The sequence below is a fragment of the Geotrypetes seraphini genome, chromosome 10 (genome assembly GCF_902459505.1).
Source record: "Geotrypetes seraphini chromosome 10, aGeoSer1.1, whole genome shotgun sequence".
Taxonomy (NCBI): Eukaryota; Metazoa; Chordata; class Amphibia; order Gymnophiona; family Dermophiidae; genus Geotrypetes; species Geotrypetes seraphini.
Window position 1 is genome coordinate 55,419,538 of NC_047093.1, and position 16,138 is coordinate 55,435,675.

A 16,138-nucleotide genomic window follows, 5' to 3' on the forward strand; every position below is an offset into this window, starting at 1 on the left:
ATAGGTAAGTTTTTAGGTGTTTTCTGAATTCTTCATAGTTGTTTGTGTGCGCAATTAGTTTTACTAGGTCTTTACCCCATATGGCAGCTTGATATGATAGCAGTTGTTGATGGTGTCTCTTATATTTGCACCCTCTAGCCGGTGGGGAGATAAATTTCATGTGTGTTTTTCTTTCATGTCTGTTGGTTGGGAATGAGAAGAGGTCTGTAATGTATTTTGGGGCTAGACCATTTAGTACCTTGAAGCAGAGACATCCTAGCTTGAACTTCGTGCGCGCCTCCATCGGTAGCCAGTGTAGGAGTCAGTAGGAAGGGGTTATGTGATCGGACTTCTTCAGCCCGAAGATCATCCTAACTGCTGCATTTTGTATCAGTTGTAGTCTTTGCATTTGCTTCTGGGGGATTGTCAGATGGGAGATGTTGCAGTAGTCCAGGTGGTTTAGTATTAGGGATTGTACTAGAATTCTAAAAGCTGAAGTGTGGAAGTACGCCTTAATGGACTTAAGTTTCCAGAGAGTGAAAAACCCTCTTTTGATTAAGGAGTTTATGTGGTCCTTCATGGTTAGACCTTGGTCTAGTGTTACTCCTAGAATCTTCATCGTTGGTTGAATGGGGTAGTTTAGAGAGCCCCTTCTCCAGAGGAATATGGTATATTTACAAAAAAGACAGAGATGGGGGTTTGATGCAATACCAAACAGCTTCTGGATAAACAGAAGAGAGGATACTCATATTTTTGGTCACTCTCTTGGTTTAGAACAGTGGTATTCAACCCAGTCCTCAGGGATCATCTGGCCAGTCGGGTTTTCAAAGTCTCTGTCATCCATATTCATTGTGGATATCCTGAAAACCCAACTGGCCAGGTGGTCCCTGAGGACTGGGTTGACTACCACTGGTTTAGAAGACCACTAAACCCTTCAGGAGTCATTCCTCTAACAGTAAAAGGTTCTCAACCTATGACCTACTCATTGTCCTAGGGACTGGAAACCATTTAATATAGACCTAAATTGGTGTTATTAAAAAAGAAGAGAAAGAGAGATAGAAAGAACCTTTCAAAACCCATTTTAATTTATTTCTGAAATGTACTTTAATGAGAACTATTTAGTGTTTTATTGATATTTAATACCTCAAAAGAAAACATTAATATTTAAGCCAATCTAAAATAAGCTAATAATTGTTCTCTCTTACTTCTGGCAAGCTACCTTGCAGTGTAGAAACTAAACAGATATTGGAAATATATTCGCCTCTGAGAAAGCTGAATGCCTGTTCCTGATTTCCTGGGATTGGAAAGTTTGTTGGACATCAGATTTGGATGCAAAGTGTGTGAATAATTCCAAATTCTCCTTATCACTGAACACTACATATTTCTCCTAATGCTTTCTCTTGCAGGCAGAACTTGGGAAGACCCTAAGAAGATGTTACAAACTGCCTGGACCTGATTTTATCTATGGGCAGAGGAACTGTGTAAAGGATGGAGGTGTACCAGAAGGTATGAGAAAGAAGTTAAGAACATGAAACCTTGAATACCTTGGCACAGAATGGGTTAATGTCAGAAACAACAGTTGTGAATCTAACAGTGGTGACCACGTGAAGTGAGGATAGATTTTAGACCTGTTGAGTAGAAACTTTATCAAATGTAACATTGCAATGAAAGGTAGTTGCTGTCTTACATGCTCCACAGGATACAATAAAACAATACAGGGCAAACAACGCATACATAGCACAATATCGGTATTTACAGTTGGTGTCTTGCCACCTAAAGAAGATACAATATAGTGGTAGAGAGGATCAAAGTACACTACATACAGTAGAATCAGAACAAAGAACACCAAGGGCCATCAAGTATGGGACAATCAAAAGGTTTATTGGTGGACCCCACACAGGCCATGTTGAACAAAACTGAGACAGCTAAAGTAGTAGAAGATTCAAAAGCATGATGCCCATGATTGGCATCTTCAAAATAGCTTATGCTGGGTCCACCAATAAACCTTTTTGATTGTCCCATACTTGATGGCCCTTGGGAGAGCCATAAAATATGTAGAGTGGATGACATGACAAAGCTCCACTGATGTATGGATCATCTTGCCACAGGTTCCCAAATCCAGCCCTTATGAGCAAATTGGTCTGGTTTTCAGGATTTCTCCAAGAAAGATATAGCAGAATTAGAAAAGGTTTAAAGAAGAGCGACCAAGATGATAAAGGGGACGGAACTCCTCTCATATAAGGAAAGACTAAATAGGTTAGGGCTCTTCAGCTTGGAAAAGAGACGGCTGAGGGGCGATATGATTGAAGTCTACAAAATCCTGAGTGGTGTCAAACAGGTACAAGTGGATCAGTTTTTTTACTTCGTCACTCAATGAAGTTACAGGGAAATACCTTTAAAACCAATAGGAGGAAATATTTTTTTACTTGGAGAATAGTTAAGCTGTGGAATATTGTCAGAGGTTGTGATAAGAGCAGTTAGCATAGCTGGTTTTAAGAAGGTGTGGACAATTTTCTGGGGGAAATGTCCATAATCTGTTATTGAGCAGACGTGGAGGGGAAGCCACTGCTTGCCCTGGATCGGTAGCATGGAATGTTGCTACTATTTGGTTTTTTGCCAGGTACTAGTGACCTGGATTGGCCACCATGAAGACGGGATACTGGGCTAGATGGACCATTAGTCTGACTCAGTAAGGCTATTCTTTGTTCTCATCTAAGAGTTACAGAACTATGGACTAGAATAAGAAAGAGCATTGAAGTGGCAACAAGTCATTTTTTCAGGTATGTTAGCAAGGGGCAGAGAATGAAGAGACCACAATCAGTCAGTAAAGAAGAATGAGAGAAAATAACAACCAAAAAAAAAATAGCATTTAGGAATTGCAAACAATCACAGGAGGAGGAGGAAGAGGAAAGATCAAATTACTAGGAGAAAAAGAGAGGCATTAAGGGCAAAAGTATCAAATTTTGAAGGACTGTATATTGCTCAGTCAGTAACAGTAGAGATAAGTGTTGTAGATACAAGTATGCATGAAATAAAGAGCATTAAAATTAAGAATTAAAGGGGAAGTCCAAATCAGTGAAGAATGGGATCAAAAGAAATCAGGTAAGTCTAACCAATACTTTGGCACAGCAGAAGAAAGGTAAACAGGACTTAACTGCTATCCTGTCTAAATTGATGCTCCAAAATTCAGAAATTGCACAAATATAGTTATGTATTTTCAGTCAAAAGTATTTATTTAACAATCATATAATAACAAAGTAATATTGTATCAAAAAGTTCACAAAAATCTATTTGGCCAATGGAGATGTCTCAACAGAAGTATAAATGAATCTTTCTGAAGAGAGATCTCACCTTGCTCCAACAATAATTTACCTATATACTTTAAATAAAATGTAACATAATTTTACAGCTTTCATATAATTAGCTAAGGCATTTTCATTCCATATAAGGCACTTTTAAAAATACATTCCATTCTGTATGATGCATAATAGGAAGGTGTGGCTATTACAAACAAAGACATTCCTAATCTTACAATTCATAATACTAAAATTAAAGACAAACAGCTCTAATATCTGTTTTCTAAAGTATTACTTACAAAAACATTCATGTAGGAAGACTCTGAGAATGTTCCTCTTCTGACCACAGCACCTTGAAACAGACTGCTTTTTTTCCTAACAGTCTGTAGCATCCTGTCTCATGTTAGTATTGAGAAAAGGGGAGGGGTTGAATAATTCTTAAAAGGATGTTAGCATGTTACTCTCAATTTCACATAATGCAACTTGGGGCATGTGTGTTTTATTCAAAAGTAAGCCCTTAAGTATTTACTTTAACTATTGACTTATATCTCAACAGCCTACTAAGATATATATATATAATTTGTTGTAAAATCTAACCTAAAAAAGGGCCTCTTGCTTACCTTTGCTGTTTTATCATTGGAATATGGCTCAAGAGGCCCAGGGTCGACAAAGGTCATTGGCCAAACTGCACAGTTTTTACAGCTCGTCTTAAAGTTAAAATAACAAATCTCTATATGTGCATACTTCATATTTCTAATTATTATGAAAAGGAAGTAGCAAGGGTTAGTCTTTCTAAAACCTAACTTAATACATTATTGTGTAAAATTAAAACATTAGAAGAGCAAAAGGATGTGACAGAAGAAAAAGGCTAAAACCAAGTCTCTGTCATGTGTGCAAAGATAAGCACAAGAGCATACAGAGGGAAAGAAAGAATGAAAGGGGGAGGGAGAATCTTTTGATTGTAAAACCAAAATGGATTCCAAATATATTTTAATTCTTTTTTCCTATGTTCCCTTTATGACTCAGCAAGAAGCATATACAGTCAAACCTCAGTTTGCAAGTAATGCGTTTTGTGAGTGTTTTGCAAGACAAGCAAAACACTCGAGCAAACTTTAACTCGTAAAACCGAGCATTGACTCAATAAGCGAGCGTGTTGCACCACCCCACCACGGGAACTGGTGTCTCTCGCCCCTGCGGCCCACCCATAAAACCTTACCTCCAGTGGACACTGGCACGTACCAACCTACAGGACGTATGTGTGCCAGTGCTGAAACCTGCTGTGATGTTCTATGCTGGGCTGCTGCGGAGCCTTGAGCATCTGCGCATGCTCAAGAACTTCTGGCTCCCACCCTCGTTGAGGGGGGTTCCCCCCCAAACCTCCCTCAAAGTGCAAATGGAAGGCATAGGGGGCGGTGCGCATTTGTCCTGTGTGCAAATGTCAGGGAGGAAATTTCGGCATGCGCGCATTTGACAGATCACCGTTTTAGCAGAAGAAAGACCAGAAGTGCCTGGGGATGGAGAAGTGACAGGTTATGACCTCTCGGCCTGATCACTGGAAGTCAGAAGAGTACTATTGTATTACCTGGAGGTGACCAATGAGTTTCATCTCTCAGATCATCTTTTCGTGTTAACCAATCAGGTGAGACAAAGCAAACCTGCTTCCAAGGCTACCATCTCCAGATGGATTCATAGAGCTGTATCCTCTGCATATATCGGTTGTGGCAAACAGCCACCTATCTTGTTGAAGGTGCATTCGACAAGAGGAGTGGCCTCCTCTTGGGCGGAAGCAAGGGTGATCACTCCTCAGGAAATTTGAAGCAACCTGGTCTTTTCTTCATACTGTCAGCAAGTTCTACAGGGTAGACATAGCAGCACAGGAGGATACCTTTTTTGGGATCTCTGTGTAAGCTTATCTCTCCCACCCTAGATCTTTGGGACTGCTTAGGTGGCTCAGCATACCATCCCTATTGCACTGGAAAAAGAGATTAGATTTTTACCTTGATATCTTTTCCAGTAGATAGGGATGGTATGATGAATCCCCCACCCAACAATTATCTGATGCGCCTTCTTTCTGACACAAACTAAGATTTTTCCCCATTCCTCTTCTTCTCGTATTGTGCTGTCACCGGTTTTGGAACAAACTGAAGGAAACAATAGAGACCATCGAGAAGGAGGAGGTGCTGAAAAGCAGAGATTGACATCTTCTGCAGTATGTTCGTGAGTAGGTATGGACAACCCTATGGATCAACATACCACCCCTATCTACTGGAAAAGATATTATCACGATAATTGCCCTTGTCTTTTTGAATTGCTGCTGTGCATTGTGTAATTGTTTATGGTAGATTATGATATATGTATTTTTATTATGCATGTTGTTGTGTTACCCACCTTGGACAAAGGTGGGATATAAATACATTTTTAATACAATACAGTAAGTGGAGGGGCATTTTCAATAGAACGTCTAAGAATGAGTTTGGACATTTTGGGAAAGACTTCCAGAAGTCCAGTAGAGAAAATGTCCATTCTCAAAACAGCAAGACGTTAAATCTTTTTTTTTTTTTTTTTTTTTTTTAATGACCTATATACTGTAGAAGTTTTGGTATTTAGTATGTCTATTTTTTTTGGCCATTCTTGAATATAAATATGTCCACATGAAAAACACACAAAAGTTTTCCTCTAGGCCAGGGATGTCTACCCTGTGGCCTCCGGGCCGCATGTAGCCCTGCCAGGTATTTTGTGTGGCCCCGCTCAAGGGCAATGCGGTGTTTCATGCGGTCCCACTCAAGGGCGATGCGGCGTTATCCTCTGCCGCCTCTGGATATTTACTTTCTGGCTGGCTCCCTCCTTCTTCTTGCTGCAGTGTTTTTCTGATCAAAGCCGCAACAGCGGTTTCTGTGCACCTCCCGCGGCTGACCCAGAAGCGTTCCCTGTGATGTCGCAATGTCAGAGAGAAGGCATCCAAATTAGCCGCTGGAGGTGCGTAGGAGCAGCTGCCCGCGACTTTGAGCAGAAAAATGACTAGCAGTGAGGAAGGAACCGGCCTGAAGGTAAACATCGGAGGGAGGCACAGAAGGGAGGGAGGGAGAAGGGCGTATTGGCACTTGAGAGGGAGGGAGCACAAACTTAGGACAAATGATGGAAGGAAGGAGGGAGGGGCATGAACTTAGGACACAGAATGAAGGGAAAGAGGGAGGGGAGCATAAGCCAGAGGGAGTGAGGGGAAGAGATGCTGAGATGAGGGAGGGAACAGAAAAGGGAGAATTGGGTGTCTGAGAGAAGGAAAGAGATGGTGTACATGGGGAGATGAAGAAAGAGGAGAACTGTTGGGTAGAGAAAGGAGGGAGGGAGAGAGAGAGAATTATTGGACATGGTGGTGGGAGAGGAGTGAGGTAGAGATGCATGGGTGCAGAGAGAAGGGGAGAGAACATGCTAGGCTGAAGAAGCCTCCTGGACTGTTTGGATTTTTTTTAAGTACAGAGGGGGAGGGTATTAAAAGAAGTGCCAGATTGGGCATGGGAGGAGAGCTTATGGGGTCAGAAACAGAGGACAGTGAGAGAGAGATGGTGGGCAATGTTCTGAAGGGAGAGAAGTTGGACCTGAAAGAGATACTTGAAGGGAGAACTGTTGGGAAGAGAAAGGGAGAAATGGTGGACCTGGGGGAAGGAGGCAGGCAGGCAGGGGGAGAGATGGGATGGGGGCAGTTGGGAAGAGAAAAGGAGAGAAGTTGGATCTGGGGATTGAAGGGAGGGAGGGAGAAATATTAGGCCTGTGGATGAAAAGCAGAGATATGCAGCACCTCTCTTTTTCCCCTCAATTTCATTGTTCAGCATGAAGGGGGGGAGGGAAGAAGAAAAACAGAAAAGAGAGGGAGCAAAATTTTGGACCATGGGGATAGAGGAGGAGAGATGGACCCATGGGAGGGCAGGAGGGAAGAGAGCTGGGATAAGAAGATGCAAGGCAGGGTATGGAAAGAAAGGGACAGGGAGTTATAGCATGACCATTGGAGAGAGGAAGGGGGATTCTGGAAGTGGTGAGCCATTTGGATGAGGTCAAAAGGGAGATGACAAGATGAGTGAGAGAGCAGTGAATAGAAATGTATTGGGGAGTAGATAGAAGGAAATAAGAGGCTGGGAAAGGAGTGAGATGGGAAATGGGAGAGCTAGGGACTGAGAGAAGATGGAGAATTGAGAGGTAGCTGAACATTTAAAAAGAAGAAGGGTGAGAAAGAAGTCAAGATTTGAGTGGACAGAGGCAAAATAGAAAAGAAAAAGTTAGAAAGCAGAAAGGGAAAAATCAATATGTTGGAGACAGGTATAAGGAGGAAATGGAACAAGAGAGAAGAGGAGAAAAAAATGGACAGCAGACACTGGAAAGAGAATTAGTTGAAGATAGACAAAAAGCAGAAAGAGAAACTGGGACCAAGATTACATTACATTACATTAGGGATTTCTATTCTGCCATTACCTTGCAGTTCAAGGCGGATTACAAAAGAATTATCCAAGATGTATTACAACAAGAACTTACAAAAAAAAAAAAAAATTGGTCATTTTCAAAAAGAGTAAGAAATGGGTAAGGTTATTTGTTTGGGGTAGTTGGCTTTAGTGAAAGGTTGAGTTTGAGACTTGCGGCATTATTTCTTTTTTCAGAGTTTTCTTGAAGAGTATGGTCTTTATTTCTTTTCTAAAAGTCTTGTAGTCGAGGGATGATGGAAAAACAAACTATCCAGACAACAAGGTAGAAAAAATTGTTTTATTTTGTGGGTATCTTTCCCCAACCTCATGTTTCATTACCTATCCCTTTTTATTTGTTTAAGAATTGTATTTATTTACTGAAACCTTAGTTATACATTTTGGTGGAATACATTATGCCATATATTTAAAATGGAACGAGCAATAGCAGTACAAAGAGGGACATATACTAAATTTATAAAAATATGGGGGCCATTGGCAAAATATTGTAGGGAATAATCATCACTTCGCTTCTCCTTTTCGTTTTCTTTTTTAGCACACTAATGTTGGGAAGGGAGTTGGAAATAATGTTACTTATTATGTTATACTATGATATATAATATGTGTATATTTTTATTTAAAATATGATGAAGGGTGGGTGGTGGGGGGTTATTGAATTTTACTAGAAGTCTATGTCAAAGTGCTATTCTGGAATAATTTGTTTATAATATACTCTTTTGTGCACTTGCTGTTTAATTTGAAAATGAATAAAGAATTATTTAAAAAAAAGAATTGTATTTATTCCTTTTTTTTCTCTCCTCCCTTTTCAAATGTATTATTTTATAAAAATTGTATTAATTGTCTTTATTTTCTATATTAACTTAATTTTTAACTAAATGTAAATCGCATTGGATTTGGATTTTGTGATCAAATCAAATATTTTAAATAAACAAGAAACTTGATAAGCCAACTGAGTTAGATAGCCAACAGTTTACAATGTCAATAGGAAGTGCATTATGCATACCGGTTGCTTGAATGTCCTGTGTAGTACCAAAATCTGAAAAACACCATACATACTCGCACTGTAGCTAAATATGATTAGACATTTAAATACCTCCCTAGCATAAATGCAGAGGAGGCAATGCTCTTTCAATTGACAGAAAGTTCTGGAATGAGGAGGTATAGAATGAAGGTGAAAGGAGTGATCTAAGGAAATATTTCTGTATGGAAAGAGTGGTGAATGTGTGGAATAGCCTTCTAGTGAAAGTGATGAAGACGAGGACTGTATCTGAGTTCAAAGAAAGCAGGGCACAAGTACAGGGAGAGGAAGGGATGGTAGAGCATAGTATTTGGTGTGAATGGACAGACAGGATAACATAGAAACATAGAAATAGACGACAGATAAGGGCCACGGCCCATCTAGTCTGCCCACTTTAATGTCCCTCCCCTACCTTTGCCCTGTGAATAGATCCCATGTGCCGATTCCATTTGGCCTTAAAATCAGGCACGCTGCTGGCCTCAATCACCTGTAGTGGAAGACTATTCCAGCGATCAACCACTCTTTCAGTGAAAAAGAATTTCCTGGTGTCACCTCGTAGTTTCCCGCCCCTGATTTTCCACGGATGCCCTCTTGTTGTCGTGGGACCCTTGAAAAAGAAGATATCTTCCTCCGCCTCGATGCGGCCCGTAAGATACTTGAACGTCTCGATCATGTCTCCCCTCTCTCTGCGCTCCTCGAGCGAGTATAGCTGTAATTTGTCAAGCCGTTCTTCGAATGGAAGATCCTTGAGTCCCGAGACCATCCGGGTGGCCATTCCTGCACCGACTCCAGTCTCAGCACATCCTTGCGATAATGCGGCCTCCAGAATTGCACACAGTATTCCAGGTGGGGCCTCATCATGGATCTATACAATGGCATAATGACTTCCGCCTTACGATTGACGAAACCCCTTCGTATGCAGCCCATGACTTGTCTTGCCTTGGACGAAGCTTGTTCCACTTGATTGGCAGACTTCATGTCCTCACTGACGATTACCCCCAAGTCTCGTTCTGCTACCGTTTTTGCTAGGATCTCGCCATTAAGGGTATAAGACTTGCATGGATTTTGGCTGCCCAGGTGCATAACTTTGCATTTTTTGGCATTGAAGTTGAGTTGCCATGTCCTAGACCATCGCTCCAGGTCGTGCATCATGTTGTCGGGCATTGAATCTTCGTCTGTTGTGCATTTGCCCACTACATTACTTAGTTTGGCGTCTTCGGCGAATAATGTTATTTTACCTCGAAGCCCTTCTGCCAAGTCTCTTATAAAGATGTTGAATAGGATTGGGCCCAAGACTGAGCCCTGTGGCACTCCACTGATCACCTCCGTCATTTCGGAGGGGGTGCCGTTCACCACCACCCTTTGAAGCCTACCTCCAAGCCAGTTCCCAACCCATTGCGTCAATGTGTCACCTAATCCTATAGAACTCATCTTGCTCAGCAACCTGCGGTGTGGTACGCTATCGAATGCTTTGCTAAAGTCCAGGTACACGATGTCCAGGGACTCCCCAATATCCAGCTTCCCCGTCACCCAATCAAAGAAGCTGATCAGGTTGGATTGGCATGATCTCCCCTTAGTAAATCCATGTTGTCGAGGATCCCGTAGATTCTCCTCATCCAGGATCTTATCCAATTGGTGTTTGATTAGAGTTTCCATTAGTTTGCTCACTGTTAGACTCACTGGTCTGTAGTTTGCTGTCTCCATCTTTGAGCCTTTCTTGTGGAGTGGAATGACGTTAGCCGTCCTCCAGTCCAACGGGATGCTGCCTGTACTAAGGGAGAGGTTGAAGAGCGCGGACAGTGGTTCCGCCAAGACATCACTCAGCTCCCTAAGCACCCTGGGGTGCAGGTTGTCCGGCCCCATTGCTTTGTTAACCTTGAGCTTTGACAGCTCACCGTAGACACTGCTGGGCGTAAACTCAAAGTTACTAAACGGGTCAACTGAGCCAACCCTTGTCTGTAGCTGAGGGCCGAGCCCCGGCGCTTCTCGGGTGAAGACTGAGCAGAAGTATTCATTTAATAGTTGGGCTTTTTCCGAATCCTTTTCCACATAGTCTCCGTCTGGATTCTTAAGACGTACAATCCCGCCTGAGTTTTTTCTTCTATCACTGATATACCTGAAGAAGGATTTATCTCCCTTCTGGATGTTCTTTGCTAGAGACTCCTCCTTGTGGAATTTAGCCTCCCTGACTGCTGTTTTGACGGCTTTTGATTTGGTCAGGTAGTCTGCTCTAGAGTCCTGCTTCCCCGATTGTTTGTAAGAGATGAATGCTTTTTTCTTCTCCTTGATGAGGTCTGAGATCTCCGCAGTAAACCACTGTGGCTTATTGTTCCTTCGCCGTTTACTTACTGATTTAACATAGCGATTTGTTGCTTCTTGTATTGTTGCTTTCAAAGTCGACCACATTTCTTCCACGTTATCGGTTTCTGCTTGGCTTTGTAGCGCCTGGTGAACGAAGTCTCCAATTTCTTTGAAATTTGTGTCCTTGAATTTGAGGACCTTGGTCAGTGTGGTAGATTTAGTGAAACCTTTCCTGAGATTGAACCATACCATGTTGTGGTCACTGGAGGCCAATGTGTCGCCCACTGAGACCTCTGTGACACTTTTTCCATTGGTAAGTATCAGGTCCAGTATTGCCTGATCCCTTGTTGGTTCCAACACCAGTTGCCTGAGTCTTGCTCCCTTCATAGAGTTTAATAGCCTCCTGCTGCTGCCGGAAGCAGAGGTAAGTGTAACCCAATCCACATCAGGCATGTTGAAGTCACCTAGCAATACTGTGTCCCCACGCAAGGTGATATTTTCTATATCTCCGATTATTTCCATATCCAGGTCATCCTGTTGTCTTGGGGGTCTGTAAATTAAGCCAAGATTCAAGCATTTGTCCTTCCCTCTGGCCAAATTAACCCAAAGGGATTCCCCAGTATACTGGACATCTGAGATTCTCGTGACCTTAATGTCATCTTTAGTATATAATGCTACACCTCCTCCCATTCTGCCCTCCCTGTCCCGGCGAAGCAAGTTGTAACCCGGTATGACCATGTCCCAACCGTGGGAGTCTGTGAGCCAGGTCTCGGATATCGCCACCACATCCAGGTCGGCATTCCTTATTTCTGTTTCCAATTCCAGGATCTTGTTTCCTAAACTGTGTGCGTTGACGTACATAGCCCTCCATGTTGTATTTTTGTTACGTCTCAATGGGGATATTCCTGCTTGAGCTACTTGAACACCTTTAGCATTGTTTGTGCTTTCCTTAGACCCAGAACCACAATGTGTACTCCCCATATACCCAGAACTACAGTGTGTACTCCCCCTAGACCCGGAATTACAATGTGACCCATAAATATGATGTGACCCTACCCCCGACTCGAAAGTGTGTGCACCCACCCCTGACCCAGACCTAGAATTTCGGTGACTACTTACCTCAGCCTCAAAAATGTATTGGCAGTTTAGTTCGCCAGGTATGTTGTTTGTGCCTGTACCCTCCCCCGACTTACCTAGTTTAAAGCCCTGTGGAGTAGGCGGGCTAGACGGTGTCCAAGGACATTCTTCCCTCTTCTGGTCAGGTGTAGCCCGTCGTGTCCCTGTAGTCCTTGCAATGCTTCTCCATGGTGCAGAAACCCGAAGTTCATCTCCTTGCACCATCCTCGCAGCCAGTTGTTCGCCCTCTGTATTCGATCCTCTCTGGCTCTGCCCTTGCTCCTCACTGGGAAAATCGAGGAGAAGACTACCTGCTCATCCATCCTCCTCAGCTTCTCCCCCAGGGCCCTGAAGTCTTCAGGTATTCTGTCCGGGCTGCTCCTTGCGGCCAGGGGGATAGGCCAGGGGTAGGGAACTCCGGTCCTCGAGAGCCGTATTCCAGTTGGGTTTTCAGAATTTCCCCAGTGAATATGCATGAGATCTATTTGCATGCACTGCTTTCAATGCATATTCATTGGGGAAATCCTGAAAACCCGACTGGAATATGGCTCTCGAGGACCGGAGTTCCCTACCCCTGGGATAGGCTATATAGTTTTATTCTGCTGTAACTATGTTTTTTATGAAAGAGAGGAGGTTTGAAATATTTTTTCACTGAAAGGATGGCACACATGTTTCAGTGGAGGTAATGAGAGCAAACCTGGCATCAGAATTCAAGTAAGCATGGAACAGATATGAAAGAACCTTGGCTGAGTGAAAGACAAGATCACAGATGGGGGACCCAGTCTACCTATTCAAACCTAAGTGGTCACTGTCTGCCACTAGTTCTCCAGATCAATATTTAACTTTCCATGACTGAGTAAACTTTTTTTTGTTTTTCTTTTGATCTTTTGTTTTTCTTTTGATCTATCATTTCTATTCTGCTCCATTATTTTACCCCCTCCAACAACAACAAAAAACAACTGATGTTGGATCAGTATTGCACAGCAACTATCTTGAGCCAAAGACTATGTAGCCTGTCTTTCATTGGAACCTTACAACCATGAGACCCAGCTCTTGCCATCTTAGTGTAATTCATATAAAATGACCACAACTACTCTACCACCCCTCCCCAGCTCTGTGAACACTGCTTTCATAGCATTCTCATCACTAGTCAACCCAGGAAGTTTGGAACCTTCTACAAGATATTATAGAAATAGTCTAATGGTTAGAGCAAGGGGCTGATAAATCAGGGAAGTCAGACTTCAGATCCTGCTTCTCTCACTGAAGTTCCTTCACATAATCCTCTGTTGCCTCAGGTACAAAACTCAGAGCTGGATTTATTAATGCAATTTATGTGCTTGGTTAGTTAATAGGCCCCAGTGAGAATAATGGGACTTGCATTAATGCATATTAATACTGTGACACACATTAATACATCTTTCTTACATTGTAAACCCTCTTACACAGGTAAAATACCTGCTGTGCCCTCACAGATTTGGAAAGATGAATAATCAGATCTAAAATCCAAGTTTGCCATCTGAACCACTGTGCTGCCCATGTCCAGCTAGCACTGACCAAATAACTTTGACTAATATTTTTTTAAATTTATTTATTTTAGTATTTATAGACCAATTATAGCCTAAGTGGTTTACTTTCAGGTACTCAAGTATTTCTCCCTATCTGTCCTGGTGGGCTCACAATCTGACTAATATATCTGGGTCAATGGAGTGTTAGTGACTTGCCCAGGGTTACAAGGAGCAGCCCAAATCTGTGCAGCCTGGCTGAATTCCCTGCCTAAAATTAACCAAAGTAGTCTGGTTAACTGTAGGTCTATTATTTGGGCTGCTGAACTTACCCAGTTAACTTTGTCTGGACCAGGCGGAATATCAGTGCTGTCCAGATGAAATCAAGCTGCACTGCTCAAGAACCTCCAGTACTGTCTCTTTTACAGGGCTAAATTCTGGCAGGGAGAAAAGTGAACAGAAGATAATGGGACAAGCCTTTTTGCAAACTGATTTGTATGTTTCTAAAAATAATACTTGGGGCTCCTTTTACTAAGCTGCGTTAGAGCATTAACTCGCGGAATAGCACGCGCTAGATGCTAACGCCAGCATTTGAGCTGGCATTGGTTCTAGTCGCGGAGCGTGGGATTAGCACGCGCTAAAATGCTGCTTGCACTAAAAACGCTATTGCAGCTTAGTAAAAGGAGCCCTTAGATTATGAAATCCAAGTGTCAGCTATTGAGTTTATTTAGATTCCGAGAATGTTCATCTTAGTCATGCATCGTTTTCAGTTTAAAACATGAGCTTCATGAATCTCCCACAAGCCAGTGTGAGTGAGGTCCAAATGATGACCTCTCTCTTTTCTCTCTACCCTTTTTTGCGCCCTTTGTAACTTTATTGGAAACTTGTACACCATTTTGAATCCAATGGGTACAAAGGCAGTATAGTAAATATGCAATGAACATCCTAATTATCTGAGAAGAGAACCCAATGGAAATGTGAATAGCTGATGGTCCATGCTATGGTTATTTGTATGGCAATGTTTTCACAGTTCTATGGTAATGTTACACTTCTTGTTATCCAATAATGAAAGTGAAATTGAAGAAAACTCAGCATTTCCAAATGTTTGGGGTTGGATTGCTAAATATGTTTTTTCCTACCTCTTCGATCCCTTAGCAATAGGCCACTGGAATTCTATTGAAGCGAAAACATTGCGCCGGATATTACCAAAGGGGTTTATTGCTCTGAATCGTGAAGCTGTCAAAATTGGACTTGTCACTGTAGAAGAACAAGACCAGTACCGGAAAGAACATGACATCCGCTTCAACTCTGAGGGAGGAAAGTTCCATTATGGGGCTTGGAAACCAATTGAGGGTATGATCTATGGTATTTCTTCAAGGTAAGACCCTCTTACAGGGGAAGGGGATGGGACTTGATATAACATCTCTCTGTGGTTACAATCAAAGTGGTTTACATATTTTATACAGGTATTATTTTTGTACCCGGGCAAAGAGGGTTAAGTGACTTGCTCAGAGTCACATGGAGCTGCTGTGGGAATCAAACCTAGTTCCTCAGGTTCTCAGGCTAATGCACTAACCACTAGACTACTGTTCCACTTACAGGCCAGATTTTATAAAATAGAAAGCAGGGCATCCAGTCTGCCCATCCGCAGTAACCATTATCTCTTCCTCTCTCTATAGTTTTCAAAAACCTAAAATTCTATTCTAGCTTGACCAGATTAACACTGGGGTATTTATTTCCAGTCCTGGTTCTTTATCTTCTGTTTCAAAACAGACTATAGTAAGAACATAAGAATAGTTATTGTTATTGTTTCAATGGAAAATCTAGACTATTATCCTCAGAAAGCAATAGGAAAGAGATCAGAATTCACATACTGTATTCTAGTTATGTAATATCTGTATTGTTTGCCACAGACACCAGACACACAGGAACAAGATTTGCATTGATTGCCATTCTATCTTATGTTTTAACTGGTATTATTTGTCATTTCAAAATTAATTTATCAAAATAAAGGAAAAATAGACTTGTCACATTTCATGGAGTTTCAAAATTTCATATTGTATGCACAAGCACCCATCTTGTGCCAAAAATTAATTGGAATAAAATACTGAGTCTGAAAAACAGCAGATTCTAGCTAAGAACTTATAATATTGTGTTTATATTTATTTAAATTTGATATACCGCTGAATCTTACTCAGAGTTCTCAGAGGTTCACATAAACACTCACATATATGAGTTAAAATTTAAAAAAAAAAACCACGCCAAATAGAATGGGAAAGCACACAGAAAACTGTTTCTTCAAGCTCATTTTGATTACTCAAACACAATTGTGGTAGATTGTGTAAGTAAAAGAGAGTGATCTCTTTATAAAATAACTTCATAGAGCATGTTTCTTGCATGACCTAATCAGAATTTCAAAGGAACTGCTTCCAAGATATTGCACAGTACAGATAGAAC

At 41.7% G+C, this 16,138-nt stretch overlaps 1 protein-coding gene across 2 annotated transcripts in view; it reads left to right on the forward strand.

The window, feature by feature from the left end:
- The window catches only part of CFAP77 (cilia and flagella associated protein 77), a 224,600-nt gene that overhangs the window by 123,763 nt on the left and 84,699 nt on the right, over positions 1–16,138 (forward strand). For both annotated transcript variants that reach the window (XM_033960485.1, XM_033960486.1), the window contains 2 exons: positions 1,386–1,485; positions 14,837–15,059. In XM_033960485.1, the coding sequence (XP_033816376.1) occupies positions 1,386–1,485; positions 14,837–15,059 (323 nt within the window). The remainder of the gene's footprint in view (positions 1–1,385; positions 1,486–14,836; positions 15,060–16,138) is intronic.